The sequence below is a fragment of the Archocentrus centrarchus genome, chromosome 12, assembly GCF_007364275.1.
Source record: "Archocentrus centrarchus isolate MPI-CPG fArcCen1 chromosome 12, fArcCen1, whole genome shotgun sequence".
Taxonomy (NCBI): Eukaryota; Metazoa; Chordata; class Actinopteri; order Cichliformes; family Cichlidae; genus Archocentrus; species Archocentrus centrarchus.
In genome coordinates, this window is record NC_044357.1 from 23,473,619 (window position 1) to 23,498,993 (window position 25,375).

At 42.2% G+C, this 25,375-nt stretch overlaps 1 protein-coding gene across 3 annotated transcripts in view; it reads right to left on the bottom strand.

Annotated features, from left to right (window-relative positions):
- Positions 1–25,375, bottom strand: part of tcf4 (transcription factor 4) — a 226,498-nt gene that overhangs the window by 168,495 nt on the left and 32,628 nt on the right. For all 3 annotated transcript variants that reach the window (XM_030743169.1, XM_030743166.1, XM_030743170.1), the window contains 2 exons: positions 3,002–3,057; positions 1,102–1,177 (listed from right to left, as the gene is read on the bottom strand). In XM_030743169.1, coding sequence (XP_030599029.1) covers positions 1,102–1,177; positions 3,002–3,057 — 132 coding nt within the window. The remainder of the gene's footprint in view (positions 1–1,101; positions 1,178–3,001; positions 3,058–25,375) is intronic.

Below are 25,375 nucleotides of genomic sequence, written 5' to 3' on the forward strand. Positions count from 1 at the left end.
GAGGAAAATAAGTGACAGGAAACATAAAGGACAAAAAAGGTGTGTGCAGTTTTTCACACAGTGTGTCTGCTAACTAAAAGAACAGCTGCTGTATTTTAAGGGAGAGCAAAGAATGAGCGATACTTCTACTTATGTACTTCTACTTAAGTACAGAACGTCAGTACTTTGGCCACCTCTGTCCAGTTCAGGGTTGCGAGGAGTCACAGAGCACCGGGAGGCAGGGTCCACCCTGGACAGGCTGCCGGCCTACTGCTGGGCTAACACAGAGACCTCATGTATGTTTCTAGACTGCAGGAGAGAACCCACAAAAACAAGGGGAGAACATGCAAACGCCACACAGAAAGGCCCCAGACTGGAGTCGAACCCAGGACCTTCTTGCAATGGTGCTAACCACAGCACCACCATGCCACCCTATAAATCAACAGCTTGATACAAATAAAATTTAGTCTCAATAGCCAATTTCCCCCCTTCGAAACAAATCAACACGGGGTGGCCTACGTCATGGTAGCTATGTCCATCTTTTATTTACAGTACAAAAAATGCACACGCACACCTGTCTTAACTTTGTGACTTCAAATAGAAGGTTTAACATTCAACGCAAGTGTGAGTTCACTCAAAACTGACGAGAAGAAGTCCAAAGACAGAGAGGCTGAAAAAGGCAGGTAGAGTCGGATAGCTGAGAGCTGACATCTTCCATATTTGATGCATCCAGTCAAAGGTAATTAAGCTCTGTTCAGTGTGTGTGTGTGTGTGTGTGTGCGTGCATGTGTGTGTATAAGTACATCTGCATGTGTGTGTTTCAGTGATTATATGCCCGTGTGACTGTGTGAGAGGAAGAGAGAGAGGGAGAGAGGCAGATTATCTGTGTCAGTGGCCATTTGCTCACAACTGGCGCCACATCGGAGAGAGCCAGAGGCAGAGAGCATCATGGGTAAATGAGCACACACTGCCTGGCGTTTTTCCACACAGCGGGCCAAGAGAGGAAAGAGAGGGAGAGAAATTGCATGCCAGATGACCTGTCTCCTCCAGTGTACGCTAGTGTTTCACTAATTCTTCGCAGACACACACACACACACACACACACATTTAGGTTGCACATACCTGATACCCTGGAGTTGGCGTACGGAGGTGAGAGGCTGTCATGTGACGTCATGTACTGAGACCCATCCGCGTAACTCTGAGGAGGGAGACGGGACATCTAGTTGGCATTACAAACAGCATCATCTGTGGCATTAAAATTAGAAACAGTCCTTGCTGCTGGATGGTTGACCCTTTTATGTTTTCCAGTGTACACGCTGTATACAATAGCGTATAGTTCAACACTTTCAGAAATATGTGGACTTGGCTGTTTCGCCAAGCCTGAAAATTAAATGTGCAGCTGCAAGCAGCAAGTTTAGCTTAGCAATATGAGACAGAGCTGCTCGTAGGCGGATTATGGTCTAAGTCTGAACAGAGGAAGTGCAGAAACTGGCACTCTGAGCAGGAATAAAAATCGCTGTTTTCTGAAATGTCGAAGACTTGACAAAAAAAAAAAACACAAGAGAAATGACAGGAAATAAAGGAGGAAGACACGTAACACGGGTCTGCTGCCAAATCTGAACAGAGGAATTAGAACCTGTGCAAAAAGCCTTGATGGCAGGAAAGAAAATTATCACCTGAATCTGCAGCTCTGCTCTGCTTGGTGGAGCTTTAGAAAAAGTTTGAGCTGCTTCTGTAGGTATCTGTGTATTGATATTCAGTAGATTTATTATTTTGGCGGACAGGAACACAACAGTAGTTGGTAAAAAATAGTGAAAAAGTCATCAATGATGATGAACCGAGTCCTACACAAACCCTGTGTCTTTGTTCCCTGTTTGTCAAGTTTTGGGAAAGCAACTTTTTAAAAAAGAAAAACTACAAATTCAGATTGCATAGAGTTGGATTGGGGTTATGGCTGAGGTCGCTGATGATGATGACTTCGACCTCTGATGGTTAAAATGGAATGCTGAATGGATCTGTGCTACAAAAATGTGCAGGATGTTTACAGTGTAACTGAAGTACCTGATCCCCCTTTGCACATATGCTCCCAATTTTAATCAAAAGCTGATTAAAAAAAAAAAAATCTGTAAAAAAAAAAGTATATAAGCCAAATAAACTACGACCACCCTCAGTCAGATATAATCCTAAGTGAGCATTTTGTTGAGCAGATGCAAAGTCCTGAGCAAGCGACACGGGTTGGACTGTCGTGGCCAGACGGCTGCAGCCATCACCTGTAACGGGCTGTGGTTCAAAGAGGGGGCACACCGTGAACCGGGGCCGGGATGTTGAGGGATGTCCTCTAACAAGTCTGATACACAGAAGGTGCCACTCGCAGCTTACAGGACCTGAAGCGTCTTTGTGCAACACAGTAAGACCAAAGGCCACTTTAGGAAGAGCAGGTCATAAAGTTCTACACTTGGAAACTTAGTACCTTATCGTACCTTCAGTGGTACCCTGAGGGTGTACGGGTCAGCACAAAAAAGAAAGTATCTTATTGTACCTTTTTAGGGTTACAGCAGCTCATCACCGGGGTGATACCTCGACCTAGCATACATGACTCTGGACAGCGGGAGGAAACAATCACCTGGAAAAAAGTCCTCTAGGCTCAAGAAGAACAAAAGCCCTGGGAAGGTTTGAACCCAGAACCTTCATGGAGTGTCACTGCTATTTACAATTATTCCCTTTTTAAAAGGGCCAAAAGCCTTAATTTGAACAATGCAGTTCAAACAAGTGCTCTTGCTCAGGGTTTAAGGTTCAAGGCACTGTAAAAGTGGCAGGAAAACGGGCTGAAGTGGCTGACATTCAGCACTTTAAGGTGGTGATGGATGTCAAAATCATCAGCTTTTAAAAACAGGAAAAAGTGAAATGGTCCTTTATGTTGATTCAGGGCATCTCCAGCACATTACTCATGAAATGATGTTATGAATGAAGGCAAATGCATCAGCTTCAGTAATGATTATTACCAGATGAAGTAATTTGTTACCTTGGAAGAACGACTTCCACTTGCCCATGATGCTGAACCCGACCTCTCCTCCATATCTGTGTAACAGAGAGGGGGTGGGGGTGGGGAGACATATTATTTTTTTAAATGATGAGAAAACACAGAAAACAGTCCAAAGGTGTGTGTGTTCACAGAAAACAGTCCAAAGGTGTGCGTGTTCACAGAAAACAGTCCAAAGGTGTGCGTGTTCACAGAAAACAGTCCAAAGGTGTGTGTGTGTTCAGCAGGTAACGAGAAGCAGAAAGTGTAACTGCACATGGATTCCTTTCACGTGATCTTCTCAGTTGTTTTGTTTCAACTTGCCGCGTTAAACAGCTTCAGTCCTCAGTTCTGCATTTTAGTCACTCACATTATCAATCAATATCTATCACCACTTTTTATATTACAACTGTACTGTGTCTATAATCAACCACAGCAGCGTGAATCATATCGCCATTCCCCAAGTCATTAAACGTTATTATGATTGTCGAGCCTTTGCTGCGTCTCAGGAAAATGTAATGGTCCTTTAAGCCTTCTGCAGATCACCAATCCCTCTGTGATCACACTGGGTTATATTTTACAAAGGTCAGCCTAACGTTGACCTCTCAGTCACAGGTAACCTATGGATGGCACTAGATTCTGAGGAGTTACAATCACTTCTTATGGATATTCCCAAGGCCGACCACAACGATCGTTCTCTGTGGACATTTAATCTTTTTTTTTAACTAACTAATTAGTTTTGTTGTCAAAGTTAAGAAGACCTTTACTCTGGAGCCGGGAAGCCTCAGGGGGCGTGATGAGGTCAAGAAACATCAACATCAGCAAAGAGAGGAAAGGATACATGACAGGTACATCAGTGCGCTCAGGTCGCACGAAATGTGCAAATGCTGCTCTGACAGACACACACACACACACACACACACACACACACACACACACACACACACACACACACACACACACACACACACACACACACACAGCGGTCTCATGCATTGTAATGCACAAATCTCTATTCAATAGGCTCTTCATAGTGTCAGAGTGTGTATAGTGAGCAGCTTACATTCATTGTTGAGTCATTTGGAATGTCAGCTTATCGGTGTGTGTGTGTGTGTGTGTGTGTGTGTGTGTGTGTGTGTGTGTGTGTGTGTGTGTGTGGTGTGTGTGTGTGTTAGCGCAACAGAAATAAACTGGTTTGGTTACAAAAAGCCTTTTGAAATGAAGCCAAACGTCCCCACCTTGACAAAGGTACCTCAGGGCTGTGAATCTGTGTAACAGATAAGAAGAGAGCAGAAAATAATAGAGAAGAAAACTTATGAGGCTTTAGAGAAAAGACAAAGAAAACACTCGATGATAAACTGGATTTAGTGATTGGCTGCATCTGAAAAGCAGTAACACATATTCAACAGTGGGTTTGAGATTGAGACGTGAAGAAATTAATTTATGAACACGTCATTTGTCTGGAATCAGGGGAACACACACTCGATCAGATAAAGATAGTTGGTGTGGTGGAGTTCATGGATGGGAAGGGGGGGGGGGGGGGGGGGGGGGGTTGGGGAACACACTTAATTATTAGTCATTAATTAGTGTGATCTGGTGGTGTGGCTCCATAGCACGGTGGTTTACACTTTTGTGGAGCATGTGAAAGATCCCCGGAGAAGACACAAATTCCCGGGAGGATGGTGTCAGGAAGGGCATAAAAATCTGCCAAATCAAAGATGTGGCTCCGCCCACTGTGGATAAAGGAACAGCTGACAGAAACTTGCTAACATCCTGAATCAGCTGAGAACATGCAGGTGAATTTAAACTGTAGTCATTCCCAGATCCTGAGAAGAAACATACTTGAGGGAATACACACCCAATCTTTTTTTGGGAAACATCAGATTGATTTAGAGAAGAAAGGTGATTCTTTGTATCCGAGATAAAGAAAAAACTGAAATGTCTTTATTAAAATCTAAATGTGTTTAACCAGATGCTTTAAAACTACAGAAAATGTTTCTTTAAATGTTTTATTTCTGTGGTAACAGATATTTCTGTTCAGAAAATAATGTGCAGACTGAAAACTGGGAATGAGAAGCAGAGAAAAATGAACTGAAAGTAAAGAAAAGTTTGAAGACGGCCGCTCCCCATGAGGTAGAAACGGAGGTGAAGATGGGGGAAAAAGTGGATGAGGAGTACAGCAATTAAAGAATCCATCCGTCCTCATTGAAAACTACGAAGAGGGGAAGATTGGATGAGAGGGAGGAGAGAAAAATAAAAGTTGGGTGTGCAGAAGTTGAAAGATGTGGCGGAGGAAGAGAGAAGGAGGAGAGAAGGAGGCGTCCATGTGTCCTGCACCTGATAAGGCCTCCGATTGAGGGCTATAAATTACACAAGAGAGAGGGAGAGAATTTACACACAAACAGGGAAACGCACACTGAAAAGCACACGTGCATACAGCCCTACCACACACACACACACACACACACACACACACACACAGACACACACACACACACACACACACACACACACACACACACACAGTGCAGGTTATCTATCATCAGTTAATGAACTTAGACTGACAGACAGCCCCATGTCTCTCACACTGATCCTATTAAGACCTGCCTGACACAAAACAGACTCCTATTAATACAGTTACCCTATGTGTGTGTATATGAGTGTGTGCGTGTGTGTGTGTGTGTGTGATCACTGAGGACAAAAACAGGCCAAGTATTAACACTGAACCACTGTTTGTATTACATTTGAATTTTTTAAATCTTTTTTTAGCAGTTTATTTCCACAAATATGGTGAACCTGGTCCCTGGAGAACCATCCGGGGTTAGCACCAGGGTGTGAGTCTGGTTAGTAATCACCATCATGGAAAGTCTTAACAGCAATACTGCAGGCTTCCATTCACAACATAACATCCTGTAGTCTCGATGGTGCGTGGCTGAAACAAACCCAATCCAATCCTAACCCTGAGTTAAAGCGGCTGACCTTCAGCTTTCAGGACATTTACATCCATACAGGATGCCCGGTGTCTGTCTCCATCACTATTTTAATACAACCAGCTCAGAGCACCTTCGGTGAGAGAGTAACCCGGCTCATTTTCTTCTAGGTACAATTTGCAGACCATCATCGTCGTGGCATTACTGTAAAATGGGGGAAAAGAAGAGTCACTTTGCACAGCTGGCAGATTTCAGGTTGCAGATTTCTGGAACTTTACGAATGATTAATAAAATAAAGTAAAGTAAAAATGCATTTCTGGATTTTGGCTCTGGTCTGTTTTGAGTTCACAGCTGTTACAAATGAATCAAAGGAAGAGACCGTAAAGTCACATGACTGATACCTGCCTCATTCATTAGATTGTTTTGCTTCTGCTTTTTCTGCTTTTAACTTTTTAAAAGTCCAATATGAGGAAAACAATCTCTACATTCACCTGCGGATGAGCGTGAAGTTTGTTGCAGATTGATTACCTCTTCCTCAATAACAACGACTAATAACAACGACTGTATTTTGGAGAACATATCTACTGTCTGGCTGCTCTACTTTGATTTTACACCATAAATCACTGCAGAAGAGCCGTCTCAGCCAGCTTTTTTTGGGTCTGAGTGCCAGCTTTCACAGCAGCCTGAACAAACTGAAACTTCATTTAAATAAAGAGGTGACAAGCAATTAACTTCTCCGCTATCACAATGGGAAAAGATGACAAAACACAGATAATCAAGCAGACAATAATGAGGGGGCACGCGTGCGATCGCTTATTGCTGTGCTAGCTCCAGGACTAGATGCACATTTTGGACAGCATTAGTCATTCAAGCGTCTTCCTGTATTATCATTATTTTGCTTGTTGTTTATCTCAATGCAAACTTTGCATTTTTGGCACCATCCTAACCAGCAACCTGACATGGTTGTCACCTGGGGTGGCGGTGACCTCCAGTTGAAGAGCTTGTTGGAATTTCTTGTTCTTTGAATGTGTTTGAGCCCACCAGTTGTGTTGTGCTAAGGTACTGTTGCAGTGCAGCACCAGTCCAAATTATCTACTGTTATAATAATTACTATTATGGCAAGAGCTGCTCAAGTAAAAGCAGAGAAGCAACTGTTCATCTTTACGTTAATATTTGAGGGTCATAAACCGGAAAAAAAATACGGAAAGTTTCTTACCAGCATCAGGAATAAACCACTAAAGACACATTAGGCCTCAGTCACACAAGCCTGGAGACCGGTTAGCAAGCATCTGCCAACCACTGGTCACTTGGAAAAAGTGTGTATTCTGGGAACGGTTGACTGGTTGCTTGGATTCTGGAGGTTGCTGGCAGTACCTAGCATGAAATTGGTTGCACAGAGGTACATGGCGCTACACCAAAGACCTCCTTGTGATTGCTCTGGTCATTAGCAGGTTGCAGCAGTCATAGTTTCTCTGGACGACCCTAACTTGGCTGCAGATGCTCTCAAACTACTCACAGTGAAACTGTGAAAACTGCACCGAAAACCGGAAACAGAAATTACTGACCTTCAATGTGAAAGCTGTGCCTTACTGCACATTTCAAAGGTGCAACTTTTTGGAGTTTCACTATAGTTTAGAGAGTAAAATGTCAAGTGTAGAGACGGGTCAGTATCAAGCAGATTTTTGGAGCAGTACCATCTATGCAAACAATTTCACCAAGCAACCCCCAGCAACCAATCAACAACTGGTTGGGGAATACACATTTTACCAAGTGGTCACCATCTGGTCTCTAGACCTGTGTGACTGAGGCCTTAGATTAGATTTAAATAACAGAGACAACTTAGCATCAACATTTGCATGAATAGGTGTATCTAGGCAGGTAAAGGGTTAACTATATTAGTCACTTTCAGGGAGAAAACCTGGAAGTGACTGAGCTGCTTTAGTCTGCTGCAGACCCCTTAAAGGGCTTCAGTTTCTCAGCGTCCACAGAGGAAAAAGTCGAATCAAAAAACATGCAGCAAACATGAACAAACACGTTATATATGTAATGATGTAATAGAATGTTGACAACTGAAGATTCACACACACACACACACACACACACACACACACACACACACACACACACACACACACACACACACACACACACACACGTGTTGATTAAGGTAATAAATGGTCTCTGATTGACAGAAATGAGGACAGTGGTCGTGCTGTGAGAAAATCAAGCGTATGGGTGTGCACCTGTGTGAGCTCTGTAGGCTCACTGTTCTCATCTGGTCTCCAACCAAACTCTATAATTAACTATAGGCCTTCCCCAGCCCCCAGCACGCTGCTGTCAAACAGTGCGTGTGGTGATCAGAAACAGAACTATTGACATATTTGTTTATTTAATCAATGTAATCAAACACGCCGCTCAAAGCCTGAAATCATCCTAAAATGAGAAAAAGGATAATTGTTTTATTCTTTGCTATGAATGAAAATCATCACCAGGAGTCGAGAGACCTCTGATCAGTGAAAGTAATGATAAAAATAAAACAAGCCACTGGAAAACCATTTGTTCTTAGACCAGATTTTTTTTAAAAAAGAGCTGATGATGGTTTTCTGATCGTCAGATTCGCTGCAGATACTCTTCAGATACTCTGCAGACTCCCTTTTAGCCAAACTCAGCTGTGTAATCAAACACTTTTACACCTTCCCAGTTGGGAACATCTCAAACAGAACATCTCCCGAGGTAATGACGGCAGCCATAATGAGTTGTAAGAGCCTTAAAGACAAATTTTTTTGGAATTGACTTGAAACATGAGCGTTGTACCACTGAGCGAAAATCAAACCAAATCTCATGGTAGCTGATTTTTGTTCCTTAGAGCCCTGTGGAAGTATCCTGTTGATTTAGAACAAATAGCCAAAGCACTAAATCGCTAAAGGCACCCACACACTGTGATATTTCAGTAATATTCCACTGCAATATTCTGATGCATGCACGATAAGCCACTGGCTATTTGTTTCCATGCTTCGTTCACCTCGGCTCGGTCACGAGGACACGTCAAGCCGAGCTTCTGATGCCACAACTCATCCATACTTTCTTCTTTCCTGGATTACCAAAGTTTTTGTTCCCGGCAATCCTTCGGGACTAAGACTGTCACCAACTTTGAACCTCTTGCTGTGAGATGTGATTTCACCAATCATGTGGGATAATGACCACTCCCAGAAAATACTACCAGTGCTGAAGTCCATTAAAAAACTCCTTTTTATTTAACCCCCCCCCCCGCTGCATTTAAGGCATCCTTAGTATAAGAAACAGCTGTAAGCCAAAGCCTTGGTCAGGATGCAGTGACAACAGAATGAACCTGCCATGGTTTTTATTAGCAGAGTGAACAGATCCCAGAGGAAACATGTCTGCAAACATGCGAGAAAAGCCCTTCCCCGCCCACAGTGCTAACCCCTGTAATTACAGTTGTTACAGAAAATTGTAATTATTTCAGGAATGAAGTGAACTATTTTTGACTGGTAGTTTCAGTTTTTTAAATAATTTAGTTTCGTCTTTTCAGCTGTGTTTGGTGAGTCATTCCAGGTCCAACCTTCAAAATCTGCAACTTCAACTCAATCGGGTTTCACCGCTTCAGTGCTTCACATTCAGCAGTAATTCACACTGAATTCTCATTTCAAGCTCTGGACTGATTCAGAAGTGTTTTGCCGACCTGAATTTCCTTGAATGTTTTTAAATTTCGCTGTAAAAAGGATTCAATCTGCTTTTAAGTTTCAACCTAAACTGCAGACACTCTTGAAAACCTGTGAGGCTGACATAATAATAATAATAATAATAATAATCATAATAATAATAATAATAATAATAATAATAATAATAATAATAATATCACAGGTTTAACAGTCTTACATCATCTGCAGTGACAGAAAGAGAGAAAAGGAATCAGGAGGAGAGATGAAAACATGAAGGGCGACAGAGACACGAAGCTCTAAATCAGTCATTTTATATAATGCAAAGGGACGCTCCTCATCCTTTCACTGAGCTACATTCAGATTATTATCACACACACACACACACACACACACACTAAAATGAGACAGTAAGAATTAAGAGTCAGATTACATCTCTATATCTTCTCCTTTAAAGCTGCTTAAACTGTCTAACACCCACAATCCCTCTAAGTGTGTGTGTGTGTGTGTGTGTGTGTGTGTGTGTGTGTGTGTGTGTGTGTGTGTGTGTGTGAGACTGGACAAGCAGAGGAAGTGATGAAATGATCACATTCAGGAAGTCGACCGTGTCCTGTTTTGTTACTCGTGCTCTCTCCTCATCACCCTTTCATTCCTTCCTTTGTTTCCTTCCTTTCCTTTGCCCTTCTTCTCAAACCCCATTTCCTCCTCTTCCTTTTCTTTCTGTTCATCTTTCCTTCCATTTCTCTTTTATTCGATTCCACATTTGGCTTTTCTTGCTGTTATATTTTTCTCCTTTTCTTCCCATCTTTCCTTTTACTCCTTTAAATTTTACCATCACTAACTCCCTTTTATTTTCCAAATCTTTCCTTCTCCCCTTCCTTTCTCCTATCCTTCTTTTCCTCTTTTTCTTATTTCTGTTTCATTCTTTTTCTTTTCCCCAATGTCCTTCCTGGTTTCTATCAATGTTCCTGCTTTACGTTTTCTTTTTTTTTCTCTCATAGCTTCATCCCCTTTCTTCTACTCTTCCTACTCGTTTCCATTCGTCCTTCCTTTCTTCTCTCTCTGAGTCTATTTCTTCCTCCTTCCTATTCTTCTGCTCATCTTTGTCTTCATTCTGTTCCATATTTCTATTTGTATACTATTTCCTCTTTATTTCTTCACTTATATCCTCTGTCCTTCTTTTATTGGTATCATACATATCTTCCTTCCCTCCCTCCTTTTCTCTGATTGCTGCTTACTTTACTTTTCCTTCTTCCTTTTAACCTCTTCTCCCATCCTTTCCTTTTATTTATCACTTTCTTTTCCCAATTTTACTTCCTAATTCTTTCCTCCCATCCTCCTAACCTCTCTCTCTTCTTTCCCTCATCCTTTCTTCTTACTCCTCCTTCAAATCATTTACTCATTGTAATCACTTCCTTCTTTCTGAACTCATTTTCACACACCCCCCCGCTTTGTCTCCTTTCGTGTCTCATTTCACTTCCATCTCTCCTTCCCTCCCCTATTCTTTTATCCCTTCTTCCCTCCCATACATTCCTTAATCACTATCCTCCCTCCTTTCATCTCGCTTTCTTTCCTAACACTGGGAGATCAGGGTCAGAGAGGCGGGATTATGGAGACAGTCCTGGGGCTGACCCGCCTGTAGAACCTTTGAGCAAGGCACGACAGCAGATGGCATCTCCATCTGAACTTTCAGACACAAAGCTCAGAAAAAAAAAAGTCCTCTCCTCCGGTCTCCGTGGATACAGAGCTCTGATCGAGAGGACAGTTGGAGATGAGGATGAGGATGCCAAATCTATTGACATCTTGTTACCATAACAACGAGAAGAGAGAGGACAAGAATGACCATCATCGGGGCTACGACTACTGAACAACATGCATGTGGTACAAGGACAGATTTCCACTGATGGAGGATAGAATTACATCCATGATCAGGACTATTGATTAGTCCTGATCTGAGCTTTTTTTTTTTTTTTAAATCTACTGAATGTTACAAGATTAACTGGATGCCATTAAAGCATAAAAATCTATAAACTGTCAGAGCAAACATTCAATTTGATATTCAATAAAGAACAAAGGCAAACCATTAACTTAGACAGATCTCAAGGTGGATCAGTAATCTCCATCAGCACATCAGAATAAAGGAAAACAAAACAGAAACTATAAATAAAAGATGGGTGTAGCTACCATGACATCACAGCTTTTTAGATTTTAGCATTTTAGCTGCCACCATATTGCCTTCTTGGAGCCAGAAGTGAACATATTTAGATGAGACAGTAAAGTGTTAAGTTAGCAGCTAATGCTAGCCAACTTGGTTAGAAAGGTGCATCACACCTCCACAGATACCTGATAATTAGCACTAAATATCTTCCACATAAAATACTAGCATCTCCCTCATCAAAACCAGAGCACTGATTTCTTGGATGGGCTGTCAGTGCACTTAAACGCACAGCAGTTCATGTGATCTGTCACATAATCAGCATCAACGGCACTCACTCAGTCGACAGGTCCGGTTAGGTGAGCTGCTGTGCAGAGGCCTTTTGAGGACCTGCGTGTGTTTCTAAGAGCTGTAAATACAGCAAGAACATCTCTTAAGAGTATCTCCAGTGAATCTGACATAGCGGTTTGCTAGCCTTACTGAGCACTCAAAGTGCTCCCTGATTTTCCAAGAGGGCTGCCACAGCAGATGGAAAGTATTTAAGCATACATTCATACAGTGTTATGGCACTTTATCTGTCTCACACCTTCTGTATGGCCAATTTAGAATAATAATTGCATGTCTTTGGACATGGAACCAGAAGTTACCCACACACACAGGAAGAACACTGCCTCTCAAAGGCTGGTCATACTGACCGTAGGGTTGTGGACTGAATTTGAGGAGGTCTTTTTTCAGGTGGAAAAAAAATAGTCCAGGGTTTAATTCCCAATCCCTGTCCATGCCACGGCTAACCTGGACCTAGTCACCAGGTTCAATTAAGTCCAAGAGTTTCACAAACTAATTAGCAATCTAATGTTCCAGGAGTGCAACAGCCCATGGATCAGAAGTCATCAACAGATAACAGATCCTCAAGTATTTGAGAGATTCACAGAACATAATTTCTAAGTAGCCAAAATAAATAAAAATACATGAGTGCCATCACGTTCATATGAAATGTCTTAACCCATCTTAACGTACCCACCGGCAGGTCCTTCTCATTGCTTTGCTATGAGTGCATATTATACAGAAACAGGTATTAGTATCAACACAGATGTGTAATTCCTTCCAAATGTATTTGCTGAATCTTCACGGTCACAGAAGGGAAAAAAATAATCAGCACTGGTGTTAAAGTCGTGCATTTTGCAGGGCTGGGTGTTGATACTTTACAAAATGCACTTGTAGCATAGCATTAAGGCCCTAAAAGTAAGCCTCATAATCCTATTTACTTATTCTCTGCCAGCATTTAAGTATGTTATTAAGAACAGAATTAGACTAGGACCAGAGAACTTTATTAATCCAATACGGCCCTGCCAAACCTAACATTCATGTTCAGAAGAGGCAAGGGGGGGGACAAGGGGAGCAGTAATGATGTAAAGCAGTGCATATAAAGGCAGACGTGCCTCACAGACAAATACATTTAAAAACCTCCTGCACATGCTGAGCCACAGACCTGAGAAAGTGTCGGTAAAACAGGGTCCGATCCACCCAGATAACATGCAGCAGAACATGAAGATCTCAGACTTCTGTGACTGAGTTCAGAAAAACATGATCACTACTGAAAATCTTTAATTCTCCAAACAACAAGAATGTCGCCTCCGTCAAACGAGCACTTGTTGAGTGAAAGTCTGGGAAAGTCAAACCCATGTGCAGAACAGCTGTATGTGAGAGGCCGGCATATACACACGGGTTTGTCAAAGCTTAGAACTACTCGAGGGAAAATTTGAGGAAATCTGGGTTCAAGAGGTTAATGAGGAGAATTTCATTCATGTTTCTTACACACATTTCAGCAAACATGCACCAACACACACACACACACACACACACACACACAGAGGCCAACATTTCCTGTCATTAGGCAGCAGAACTGTTCTATAATTAGAACATCTGGACCCAAGTAAGTTTAGTGCCAGTGCCCTCTCACACACACACACACACACACACAGAAAAATTGTACATGTTTTATATTTCAGTCACTTGTTTTTTTTCTGCTGTTTTGTTCAAAAAAGCACATTAAAGCAAGAAAACAAACAACAGCTTGGAGAGCTAATGGCACGCTAAATGAAGGGAGAGAATAGCTCAAGTTGACAGAAAGAGAGAAAGGGAGGGAGGGATGGAAAAGTAAGAGAGAGGGGGGGGAACATTAGCAAGTTCAAACATGGCTTTTTTTTTTTCAATAAGCCGCGTTGCGTGTTTTTTAAAGACTGCCGAGCTTCAGAGTCTACAGATGCCTTTCCAAAAAGAGAGATTAATATTGATAATAAGAAGGCCGTTCCTTTCTGTTTTGTTTTGTTTTGTTGATTTTTTTTTTCCATCTCTGTGGTGGAGGAAGAATAAGCGGCGCAGGCGATTCCTTTGACAAACCCCCTCGTCTCTCTGCACAGGCCCATGTGAAGCTGAGCCAACTGTGGCTTAGATCTCTACACACCATCACAACCAGAGGAACAAAAGAAAACTCACAAAAAATAAAAGGGAAAAAAAAAATCTGCGTGTAAACTGGTCAGGAGCTAAAAAGCAGCAGAGTTAGCAAAACTTTTATACAGTCTGAGTGGCACGGAGCCAAAAGCTGCCTGGAAACTATTTGTAAGCAGAATTTTAAAGAGTAATCAGGGTTTATTGAAGTGGTTACTAATTTAATAGCGGCATCATTGTAGTGAGTACAATTCACCTTTTATGCATATCAGTATGCCAGGGTGCAGCCTATGTAATATATTTCTGATTGGCTTGCAGATGTCTGTATAACGCTACACACTAATGTTTCCACAGTAAGTTAATTATAATCCACACTGTGTGACACGGAGCTGATTAACCTGGGTTACCTATCAAGGCTGAAACATGTCCGCTGTGTGTTGATATTACTGTACTAGAGTCTCCCCTACTGTCACTGCAAACTTTGCGCCTTGCCACTGTTGCCCTCAGGGGCCCCCTACTGGCCCGGGGCCCCGAGCAGTTACCTGCCTTGCCTTGTGGCACGCGGGGCCTCTGGAGCTTTGTACACTATATCACAAATCTAAACACAATCTGCCTCAGTTTATGCAAACTCAGTCCAATAATAATGCACCTGAAGCTATACATTTAGCTATTCAGCTAACAGCTACAAGCTATCAAGCACAATGATGCTTTGCAAAGTAAACAACGGCGTATAGGTGGTGAAATAATAACACAATCAGTGAAATTGTCAAAGAATGTGATTCATCGTTTCACCTCCAGCTAAAACATTATGAACACTTAGCCTGAACTATGTCTGAGATTTTCTTTCATAAATACTAATTTACTTGGGAACAAAATGAACCATTTATATCTTGACACATTGAGATGTTGTCTGAAATTTAAATTAAAGGAGAAAATAATGAAATGTTGTTTATCTGGACAGGTAAAAGGTAAAATTACTTCCTCAAAGAGTTCATGTTGAGCCCTGAACAAACTGCTGAGACAGTCACTGTTAAACAGACAGACAGACAGTGTTTCAGATGAGTTTTTGTCAAACCGAGTCTCTGGGTAGATTTGTGTTTGACAATTCAATTAAGGCTGCTTTCTCTCTGTGGAGGTTTTTGTGTTTGCTGGCTTTATAAAAACTCTATCTCATAGACACCTGCCAGCTTAGAGCTAATGTAAGCAGAGGGATGAGTGAGCTTAATCATACAGAAAGAGAGCGGGATGGTGGGGAGCAGAGAGATTTTTGAAACTGGAGAAAGTCCAGTGGGTTGGATGAGGAGCAGTGAAATGGTCTCTCAACGAGTGCAGAGAGGCCTAGAAAGTAAATCGGGAAACAGTGGTGCTGCGTTAAACAAGCTCAGAGAATTGTACCTTGACATCTGCTTTTAATTAGCAGGGAAAATAAAACAGCACTCAATCTTGTTTTCTTCCCTTCGTCTATGATTTTGCTATCAGCAGAGGCAAAGCGGCCGGTTCCTCCATCATCCGCCCGCTCTATGAACACAAAAGATGCTCGATTGTTCCCGATACAGTTTCATCTTATTGACGACAATGCAGAAACAATTCGATTTTATTTATATAGCCCCAATACACAACAAGCAGTCACTTCAAGGCAAAGGATCAGACGTTGTATATTTGTACACCGCTGCTTCTGAATTTCCCCTCGCCCCCTTGGGAACATCACTTCCATCCACCAGGATAATACTGAAGCTTGTTCAGGCAAAGCATTACTGTCCTTCATAATGCAATTTACCAAATCTGCACTATGCCAACGCACAGCAACGCTTTATTCAGAATGACCCAAAATGAGTAACTGAACCTGTAAACGGAGCCACATGTAGCGCTCCCTGGTGGCCATTAAAAAGAATGCAGGTTTAAGGCGCTCCCGTGTTGGCGTTCCTCTTCAGACCTGGAAGCTGCATCTATCTTCTGCACTGGGTGCAACACTTTGTGACTCTACAACAGTGCAGCTGACCTCCTGGGAACAAAATCCTAGTGAGCAAAGGCAGCTAGCAGCAATGATAAAGTTAGCATAAAATATTAGGTGTGACTGTGTATGAAAATCGTGCTGTTACCACAAAATATAGCAGACACTGAGTAAAGTGTGCAACATTAGTTGGCTAATCCCATCTTAGTGTTGCCTGTATTGTGTACATAAATTAATAACCAATACTGACACTCTATATTGATGCAGTGAGAAAGTACACAGATCAATACATTAAAAGAGCCTCAAAGCTAAACTGTCAGCTGTTTGAACCATGCTGCAGCGCTCTGAGCTAACAGCTAATCCTGCACTCGAGATAATGAAAATATTCCATGCATTACGTTTGTGATCCCGAGAGTTTCAGCTACAGAAACGTTTCCTCGTATTGATCTCCCTGTAAACTCTAAACAGAGGTGCAGTCATGCGTGTGCGCAGGCCTAAAGCGTACCTCTGGGCAGGAGGATTTACTGTATGCAGACAGGTATCAGTGCACATCATGCACGGTAAGACTCCAGTTAATCACGCAAAAGTCATTCATATTATCTGTGGAGTTTATTCAGCATGTAGACTTTTGTTCTCTGACTTTAGCCTTTAAGACGGTCGCTCCTCCTCACAGACAACATGAGTACTCTGGTAAAACTGTACTGCGAGTGTGGGGACTTAAAAGAACCAGCTGATCATTCAGAGGTCCGGGCTAGTGAGCGATGGTGACCGGCTCTCTGGTATTAGAGCCCACAAACTGTCCAACAGTCTGGATAAAATGTTCTTCTTTGGGAAAGATTTTATGGATGTTTATAGATATTTGAATCTGTTTCTTAGTATCAGGTAATATTGAGGACACCCAGAACTTACAATGACTAACTGTGCAATAAAGTTTCAGCAAAATGCACTTGATACATTTACTGCAGGCTGAACTATTTTCCCCAATTATTACTGATGATGAATTAATGTGCAGCCCTCTAAAATCTATACAGAAGTCAGTAATGAAAGCTGCAGAAAAAATGGTTAAAATAACTTTCAGAAAAATGCACCCAATGATATCCAACTTGTTCATCAGTGAGATTTAGAGATGCTATTAAAACTATTTACTAACAGAACCAGGCTAGCTGCTTTCCTAACACACTCCCGGCTCAGTTAATGCATCAGTCTTGAGAATATTTCCTAAAATATGAATGCAACACAAAATTTAAGCCCTGAGTCCCGTACATGCTGATGTCCTGGCAAAAGATGCTTTTTAAATTCACCGTTTGCCTTTTTTGTTTCTTTGCTAGACATTTAAAGTAAGTACACGAGTGCAGCACGTATGCAGAATGATTACTTTCACCTACCAGGATAAAAGGAATTCCAGGTTCTGCTGAGGTAGTTTAGTTCCAGCCCCCCAAACCCCCAAATATACCATCACCATTAGTATGTTTAGAAATTTGAACACTGATTCAGTATTTGTGATGCATGTACTGTTAGTAATGATGCAAAAAAAAGCTTTAAGGAAACTTTAGCATAAGACTTAAAAGGTTAAATGTGTCATCTGAGTGTCACACCGACAGCATACATCCTGCATCGCACCTTTATCTGATTTCATTAAAACTAAAAACAACCTTTCCTCCTTTTATTCCTCCTCGCTCCCTCCTCGCTCCGCTCCTCCCTCTCCTTCTCCCTTCATCTTTGCCTCCCTCCCTCTCTTTACTTTCTTTCTTCTTCCCTTTTATCTTCCGCCTCTCCTCGCTCTTTCATGGCGCCCTGTCGTCAAGTGTAAACATGACTGAGCACTGAGCCAGAGGGGTTCGACTCCTATCAGCTCTTCCTCTGCTCTCGTCCTCCAGTCACGCTCCTCCCGCTGATACCTCCAAGGAAACGGAGACGAGGTTCACTCCAAAATAAGAACCCAGCCGCTGGAAAATGTGACAACCGCTTTTATGGAACAAACAGCAGAGAAATCTGAAGAGGATCAGGTGCTTTTGAGAAGAGGATAACAGAGAACTCGGGTCATTCGTATAACCTTTACAAGTTGTTCCAGAGTGGATTTTTTATGGAAAATGCTGAACAGCAGCCTCCCTACTTCTTATTTACTCATGGATAACAAATTAGTTATGTTTCAGGGACATTTTGCTGGCATGGTTTGGGTCCTTTTACAGGAAACGGTGAGTCCGGTACCAAGTTATTCTGAGTGATCACCTGATGATTTGTGGAAGATTTCCATCAGTTTCCACAGCTGTCAAACACAGAATGAGGGAATACCTCCTGGAAGTGATCTTAATCCCTCCAGAGGCATCACACTGAAAGCTGCTGGAGGGGCAGAGGGAGGCCCAACGCACTACTGAGACACTGAGGGTGTTTGTCCCTTTGCCATTATATTACTGCCTTTTTAACTCATTCAGTGCAGGTTCATTTATACAGCACTAACTCACAACAACAGTTGCATCAGGGCGCTTCATAGTGCACAGAGAAAAAACACAAGCTCACACCTCTGGTTTTATGGTATATTTAGTATATGGCTCAGTCTTAGCTTTCAACAGCTTCATTTCCAACATCAGGCAGGTGGGGAATGAGCTCCGTCACACCTATTTTACATGCACAGCACCAAAGGTGGTGTTTCATTTATAAGGAACATTAAATATTTTCCCTCCTTGCAGCAAAAACTGCAGCGTTACGTTACAATCTTCCTCACCTCTTAGGACCACTTTCAATTCAGTTCTTTCTGAATGTCACTTTATGCAGACAATGCAATCACACACCCGACAGCGTCTTCACGGTCATTTGTAATATCAAGCTTACAAGACTGCAGCTGCTTAGTAATATCAAAATGATAATCAATACCCCTCATTCCATATCCATCCAGTAGTCTGGATTTTAAAATAAAGAACAGTGTGCCTTCTCTCCCAGAGAACCTTTTTCTTTCACAAAGCTAAATTAGGGCTACGAGAGCATCTTAAGGCTTCCTGGACATGCTAGCTGCTAATATCCCTCCAATTATGGCTAACAGAGTCATTAAATACGTCTGGATTTCTACAACATCCATCATGTCTTTAAATTCTTGACAACATGTAAATCATTCTATTGATTTCATCTCAGACTGAAGCAGCAGAGAGACTGAGGTCCACCGAATGCGTTGCTCCTGCTGCACTGGCTAGTACAGTGTGACATGATAAATTTGGGTGTCATGAATCTTTGCGGTTGGGATGGGATTAAAATAGCCGCGCACTCACACAGAGTCACACACAGCAACCGCATGCACCTGTGCAGGAAGAGCCCTGTGCATTAGTTATGTAGCAGTTGGTTTGTGGTGGTGATGGGGAAGTGAGAGCGGGGCTCAGGTGAATTCTATCAGCTCTGGTCCACCCCGCCTAATAATAGATGACCAGTGAAACTAACACAGCAATAGAAGCCATTTACTGAGAAATCAGTCACGCACAGTGAAGAAACAACCCAGATACTGAAACTTGCTTTAATATCTGAACATGCCACTCACTGTTCTCTAAACAGTTACATTCAAGGGAAAATAGAAACCAGCCAGCTGCAAGAAATAATCCCAGGACACTCAGGACGCGGGTGCAGAACCACTTAGATGGAGGGCAAAGCACAGCTGGGTAAAGTGTGCGGCGATATCTCGCTGTGCATCACACTGAACGCACATTCCTTGACATGAGCTGACAAATGACTGTCGGCAGCGTTTCACAAGCGATGACTGCCTCAACATGCATCTCAGTTCAAATGGATTAAATGATGGTTGGAGTTCTTGGAATACAGCTGAGAGAAAAAGGTCGATTAAGGGATTAGTCGATTGTCAGGAAATTATTCATTAATTAGTTTAATAGCGGTTAATCGTTTGAGTTCTTTTTCAAATAGAAAAAAAATGCTCCAACCTTGTCACATGTGCATTTTTCTAGGCCATAAATCACAGTGAATCTTTGGAATTTGACGACTCAATTGAGGCCAGTTGACACGTAACTGTAGGTGGAAGTGTTCTAGTTCTTTCTTGGTCGCCACCCACCCGTCCACAACCGAAGCGTAATTCCCTCTGAAGCGTCAAAGCCTCTTAAAATGAAAAGAAATGGGTTGTATATGTGCGCCATCCTCAAGGGTTAGAATAATTACTGTTGAGGGGATCTTGATGTCTGTGCCAAAATTTTACATTAATAAAAACAAAAATGTTGATGGGAAAAATGACAGGAAGTTGGACGTCATTAAGAGTCACCCTACAGGGACAGAGAGTTGAGGACCAACCAACAAAGAGACCAGTTGGTTAAGCAGCACTCCTGCTCCCGCAGACATTCAGTGGTTATCATGAAGACATATTTTGCTTTGTAAATCATATGTAATTCTTAAACAGGCATCACTTCATGGATGCTACAAGTCACCTACAAGTCACCAGCCTGCCGTCTGTACCATCCAGACTGAACCAGGCTCATAGCTGCAACAGTATTTTACATCTACTGATAAAGAGGACAACCGGCAACTACAGAAAAGAGAGACTCACTGTTGTTAATGTACTCATCGTGTACACACAGTGATTATAAGTGAGACTGAAACTAATGTGTTTGTCTGTTTCTCTCTTCCAGTAATTATTTAAAAGTCTGTCAACAGAGCCGTGAAGAGAGCGAGTCGGCACACCCGCTCTCCTCGCCTCTCATCTCCAACGTGACCAAAAGTACGCGGACACAAAACAAATAAAAATTTAATGAAATCCTTGTGTGATTACTAAACGGGTCAATCGCCATTAATGTGGTAAATGAAATGACATGAAAAGCATACAATTTCCTCTTCATCCAGGAACTCACTGGTCTTGAAATTCTGCTTAGATTTCCATGCTAATGTCAGGAAATAAAATGTGGCACAGAGCTGTTTCTACTTCCTGTTTCTGCTTCTTCTTTTTTTCCTGCCACCTCACAGTTGACTCAGTTATTCAAATTGAGTAAAACAGCAAGATCACAGTAGAAGGGTTACAAAGTCTACTCTATGTATTCTTATTAATAAAGTTAATTGTGGGGAATTCTGACTTGTGATTAAATACTGACAAGTATATTAATAAGGTGGCACAGAACGAGAAAGCGCTGCAACGCCCCCGTGATGAAATGCTGATTCCCCGTCTTCTCCCCTGATGAGGTTGTAACCAACGGCGACCGTTAAAACACCGACTGGGGAGAGGTGCATCGTGGGATTGCCACCTGGATGGCACCTCCTTTTCTGGAAGCGAGGAGTGAGAAGCCGCTAACAAGTTAGCATGTCGGCATGGGTGCAAGGCTGCAGGGACACACACACACACACACGCTAACAGTGACACACACTCAGACCGAAACAGCACCCACACAGAGCAAGAAGCACAACACACACACACACACACACACACACAGGGTAGCGCCTGCAGACATTCTCTCAGTGTCTCTGCACTTGTTGATGAGCTTTCTGCAGAAGAAGAGTGTTCAGTTCCCCCAGAGGGACAACAAATGCCACCTTCAGCTCTCTGTCATATTTACATCCATGCTGTTGCAACTGTACATTCATACAATTCAGCTAAGAACAGCAGAGCTTCATATGAAGGTAAAGCCCTGAGAGAGAGACGGGTTCTGTGACTGTAAAGTGGGGAAGAAGAATTCCCTTTAAACGACTCTGAAAATGATTCGTGTTACTCGTGTTACTAATTATTGTTGGATGGCAGACAGCATAAAGGTGCCCACAAACCAAAACCCTCACTTACATCAGGGATGCCACAGAAAGATGCAATTTTAGTGTTGAGTATGAGCACAACAATCGAGCAGGTTTTACTTGGCTCCTCCCCTGCGTGGAAAGATGCCACAGCCGATTATTCAGGAAATATCCGCCTGGAAACAAATTAAAAATGGGAAAAACAGACCGATGCTCCCCATGTCGGACGGCAATTAGAAAGAATCGCTTATTACTGTTGGTGAGTGTGCTTTTATTTTGAAGCAGCACACTTGGAAGTAACCTGTGAAAAATGGCATCTGCCTGGTGATAAAATCTTAGTGTTTCTGATGGTTTGTTTGTCTGTTTGTCCCTCTAATCCCCCCCCCCCTCCTCGTTCCCTCTCTAGCTCTCCCACCCCTCTGTCTCTCTCTGAATAGTTAATCATGCTCTGTGTTTTTTTACCTTATTAAGACTTAATGCAGAGAACAGCTCTGGTTTAAATCAGAGGCTGTGACTAAAATCAATAAATAAAAAACAACCCCTCTCTCTCACCCCACCCCCCCTCGCCCACCCCGTGTTTGCTGAAAATTGTATCCCATGTCTTTCACTAACTACATTAGAGAGCAATTACAGCTTAATGGCTGTCGAGATCTATTATCGACATTCATCTAACCTTTAAATATTTCAAGATAACTTTAATTTGTGAAATTTAATGGAAGGCGAGTGAGAGCTCTCTTCTCTGCTTCGACCTTTTCTCTTCCTCCTTTTTGTATTCCAGTTTTCCTCCTAAATCTTGATCCCGCCATCCTTCTTTCCTTTCTTCGATGATTCTTTCCGCTCCCTCGCCTCATCCATCCTACTGTCATCACTCCTGCCCTTTTTATGCAGCAAAATTTGGATGGAATTTTTTATATGAGCAACGTCTAACTGAAAAAATAAAACAAATAAAACCATCTGGTTTAGACATATTTTTCATTGCTGGTTGTTAATGCACAGAATCACATAATTACAGTCCTGTGAAAAACTAAGTACACCTCATGATTCAGTAGCTTGTCCCTCTAAGCTTTAGCAGCAGTGACTTGAAGTAACGGTTTTCTGTACGACTTTATCCGTCATTGTGGAGCAACTCTTCTTTACGACGTTGCTTCAGTTCATTGAGGTTTGCAGGTTTTCGCTCATGCATTTATTTTAAGATCCTCTCAAAGTGTTGCAATCAGGCTGAACTCTGGACTCTGATTGGGTCAGTGCTCGGGATCATTGCTGCATGGCCCAGTTTGGTCCAAGCTTCAGCTCTCACACAGACGGCCTCACGTTTGACGCTAGAATACTTTGGCACACAGAGGAATTCACGGTCGACTCTGTGACTGCGACTGCCCGAGTCCTCATGCACGGTCTGAGTGAAGCTGCTGGGATGATTCTGGGATTGTGTTAACACACATCTGAATGCCCCAGAACAACAAAGTACCAAAACTGCTGCTTTCATAGAGGTGCTCACATTTGCTGACAATTAATCAAGTGTTTGATTCCCAGCAGGACCTGGCTGCCACTCACCCCCTTAATTCTGAAAGCCTGAGTGAGAATTGTACCCACAACCCTGACATTACCAACAGCACCTTCCAACTCGCTGAACTAAACATCCCTCCAGTAGAAAACACACACTGCACAGGGAGCATCATTATGCACTGGTAGTCTAGAGGCCTGTACAAAAAAGGTTGATACCAAATCAGTCATTTAGATTTAGATAAATAGATATACATATAAATGCACTGCCATCTGCCTCTGTGTGTGTGTGGTCTGTGTTGACAGCAAGGTGACTGAAAGCTGGGGTTAAAAATAAATTATCAACACATTTTTGTTACTTTTTCTTCCTCATTTTGTCTGTGAGCCCCCCTGAAAGCCCAGAAGGACCCCTGGGACGTCCTGAAAACCCCCGCTGAACGTGTCTGAAAAACAACAACATGGCTGCAGCCAAACAGAGGTGAGTTTGTGAGAACATCCACATACATTTAATAACACGGGCCAATAAATACATCAGCCAGTTTGGGTAAATGTTCCACACACTGCACTGCAGGCTGCACGTGTTAACAGGAGCTAACACGCTATAAATGGCGAGCACCTCCTCACACAGCTAGCTACGATGAACAATAACTGCAGTTTTTAGCATTTTCAGGGAGACAGCCGGCCATAATCTGCTCCTGTTGACTAGTTCATGCTCAGACTAAGCTGGAAGCTCATTTTCTCAGTCATCTGAAACTTGTTTTTTTTATTTTGGTACATCAGATTTGACCACTAGCCCACAAACGTGTGAAAAACATGTCGTACCAAAATGCAAATGTCCTCCGTTGCTAGTGAAGGAAATGTTCTTCCCCTGCAGGAGAGGATCAGGTGGTGATGACAGAAAAGGAAACAGGATGTATGATATTCATATCAAGGTGCCGGAAAATTTCTTGTCGCCTCAGTTTCATGTGACGGAGACTCAAACCAGATTAAAACCCATGATAACCACGGCGTCATGTGTGGAGAAGAACACCCACCTGTTTATGAGTGAACAGCTTTTTAAAATCCATGCTGGCTTTTACACAATCAGCCTGAAAATAGCAGGATTAATGTGAATTATCTGATCTCTATCCCACTTTCACGTAGCTCCTGTCACCCACGTGCACCACTTACAGTAACGTCTATATTTAATATAAAATAATGTCAAAGTGCAGCGTCACAGCATGCTGTCAGGCATATAAATGAATAAATCAACAGGCCGCGGCAGCATATTTTTACTTAAAGGACTTCTGCCTTCTTTTTCTTCTTCCCTCACCGACATCTCCTCAAATCTCCGTACAAAGAGGCGACTGCTGGTCAATTTATTGAGATGATAAATGATTTGCATCTATGCACAACATCAAGCTGCCAGTGTTTTCACAGGTGCCCTGGATGTCAGCACTCTGGGATCAAATTAATTGGGCAGAGGTGAGGATTTGCAGACCATCGCACCCACTACATATGGTATGATAGCACTATGTTTAGAAAGAAAAATGATGGGACCACTCTTCAGTTTAGCAACAAACGTTGCAAACGTTTAGAGCGAGGTTTGCGACTCTGCTGCATGTGCTGCAGAGTCGCTGGGAACAATCCAGCTGATTCCATGATGAAAACATTATTTAGTCCAAACTTTTTATGTTGCATTAAACAAACACAAAGAAAAGTCACCATACACTGATGCTGAAATAATGGTTGGGCTCTAATTACTACCTTCATCCAACAGCAGGTCCAAGAACTTTAAATGATGCATTGAAGTGTATTTTGTCTGGTCAGGAATTTAAATTTACAGTCATAACAGAGACGTGCGGCACATCTACTCTTTGGACAAAGGAATAAAATCTGGAATATCTGACATTTTCACTGATAACAGGCTTCAATTCAAAATTTTGTCAATTTCTGTTAAACTTGCATTGAGTGGCATATCCTATCAGAGCTAAGACTGCTCCTGAAATGCCAATACTGTGTGCCTGATTATTGTTCTTC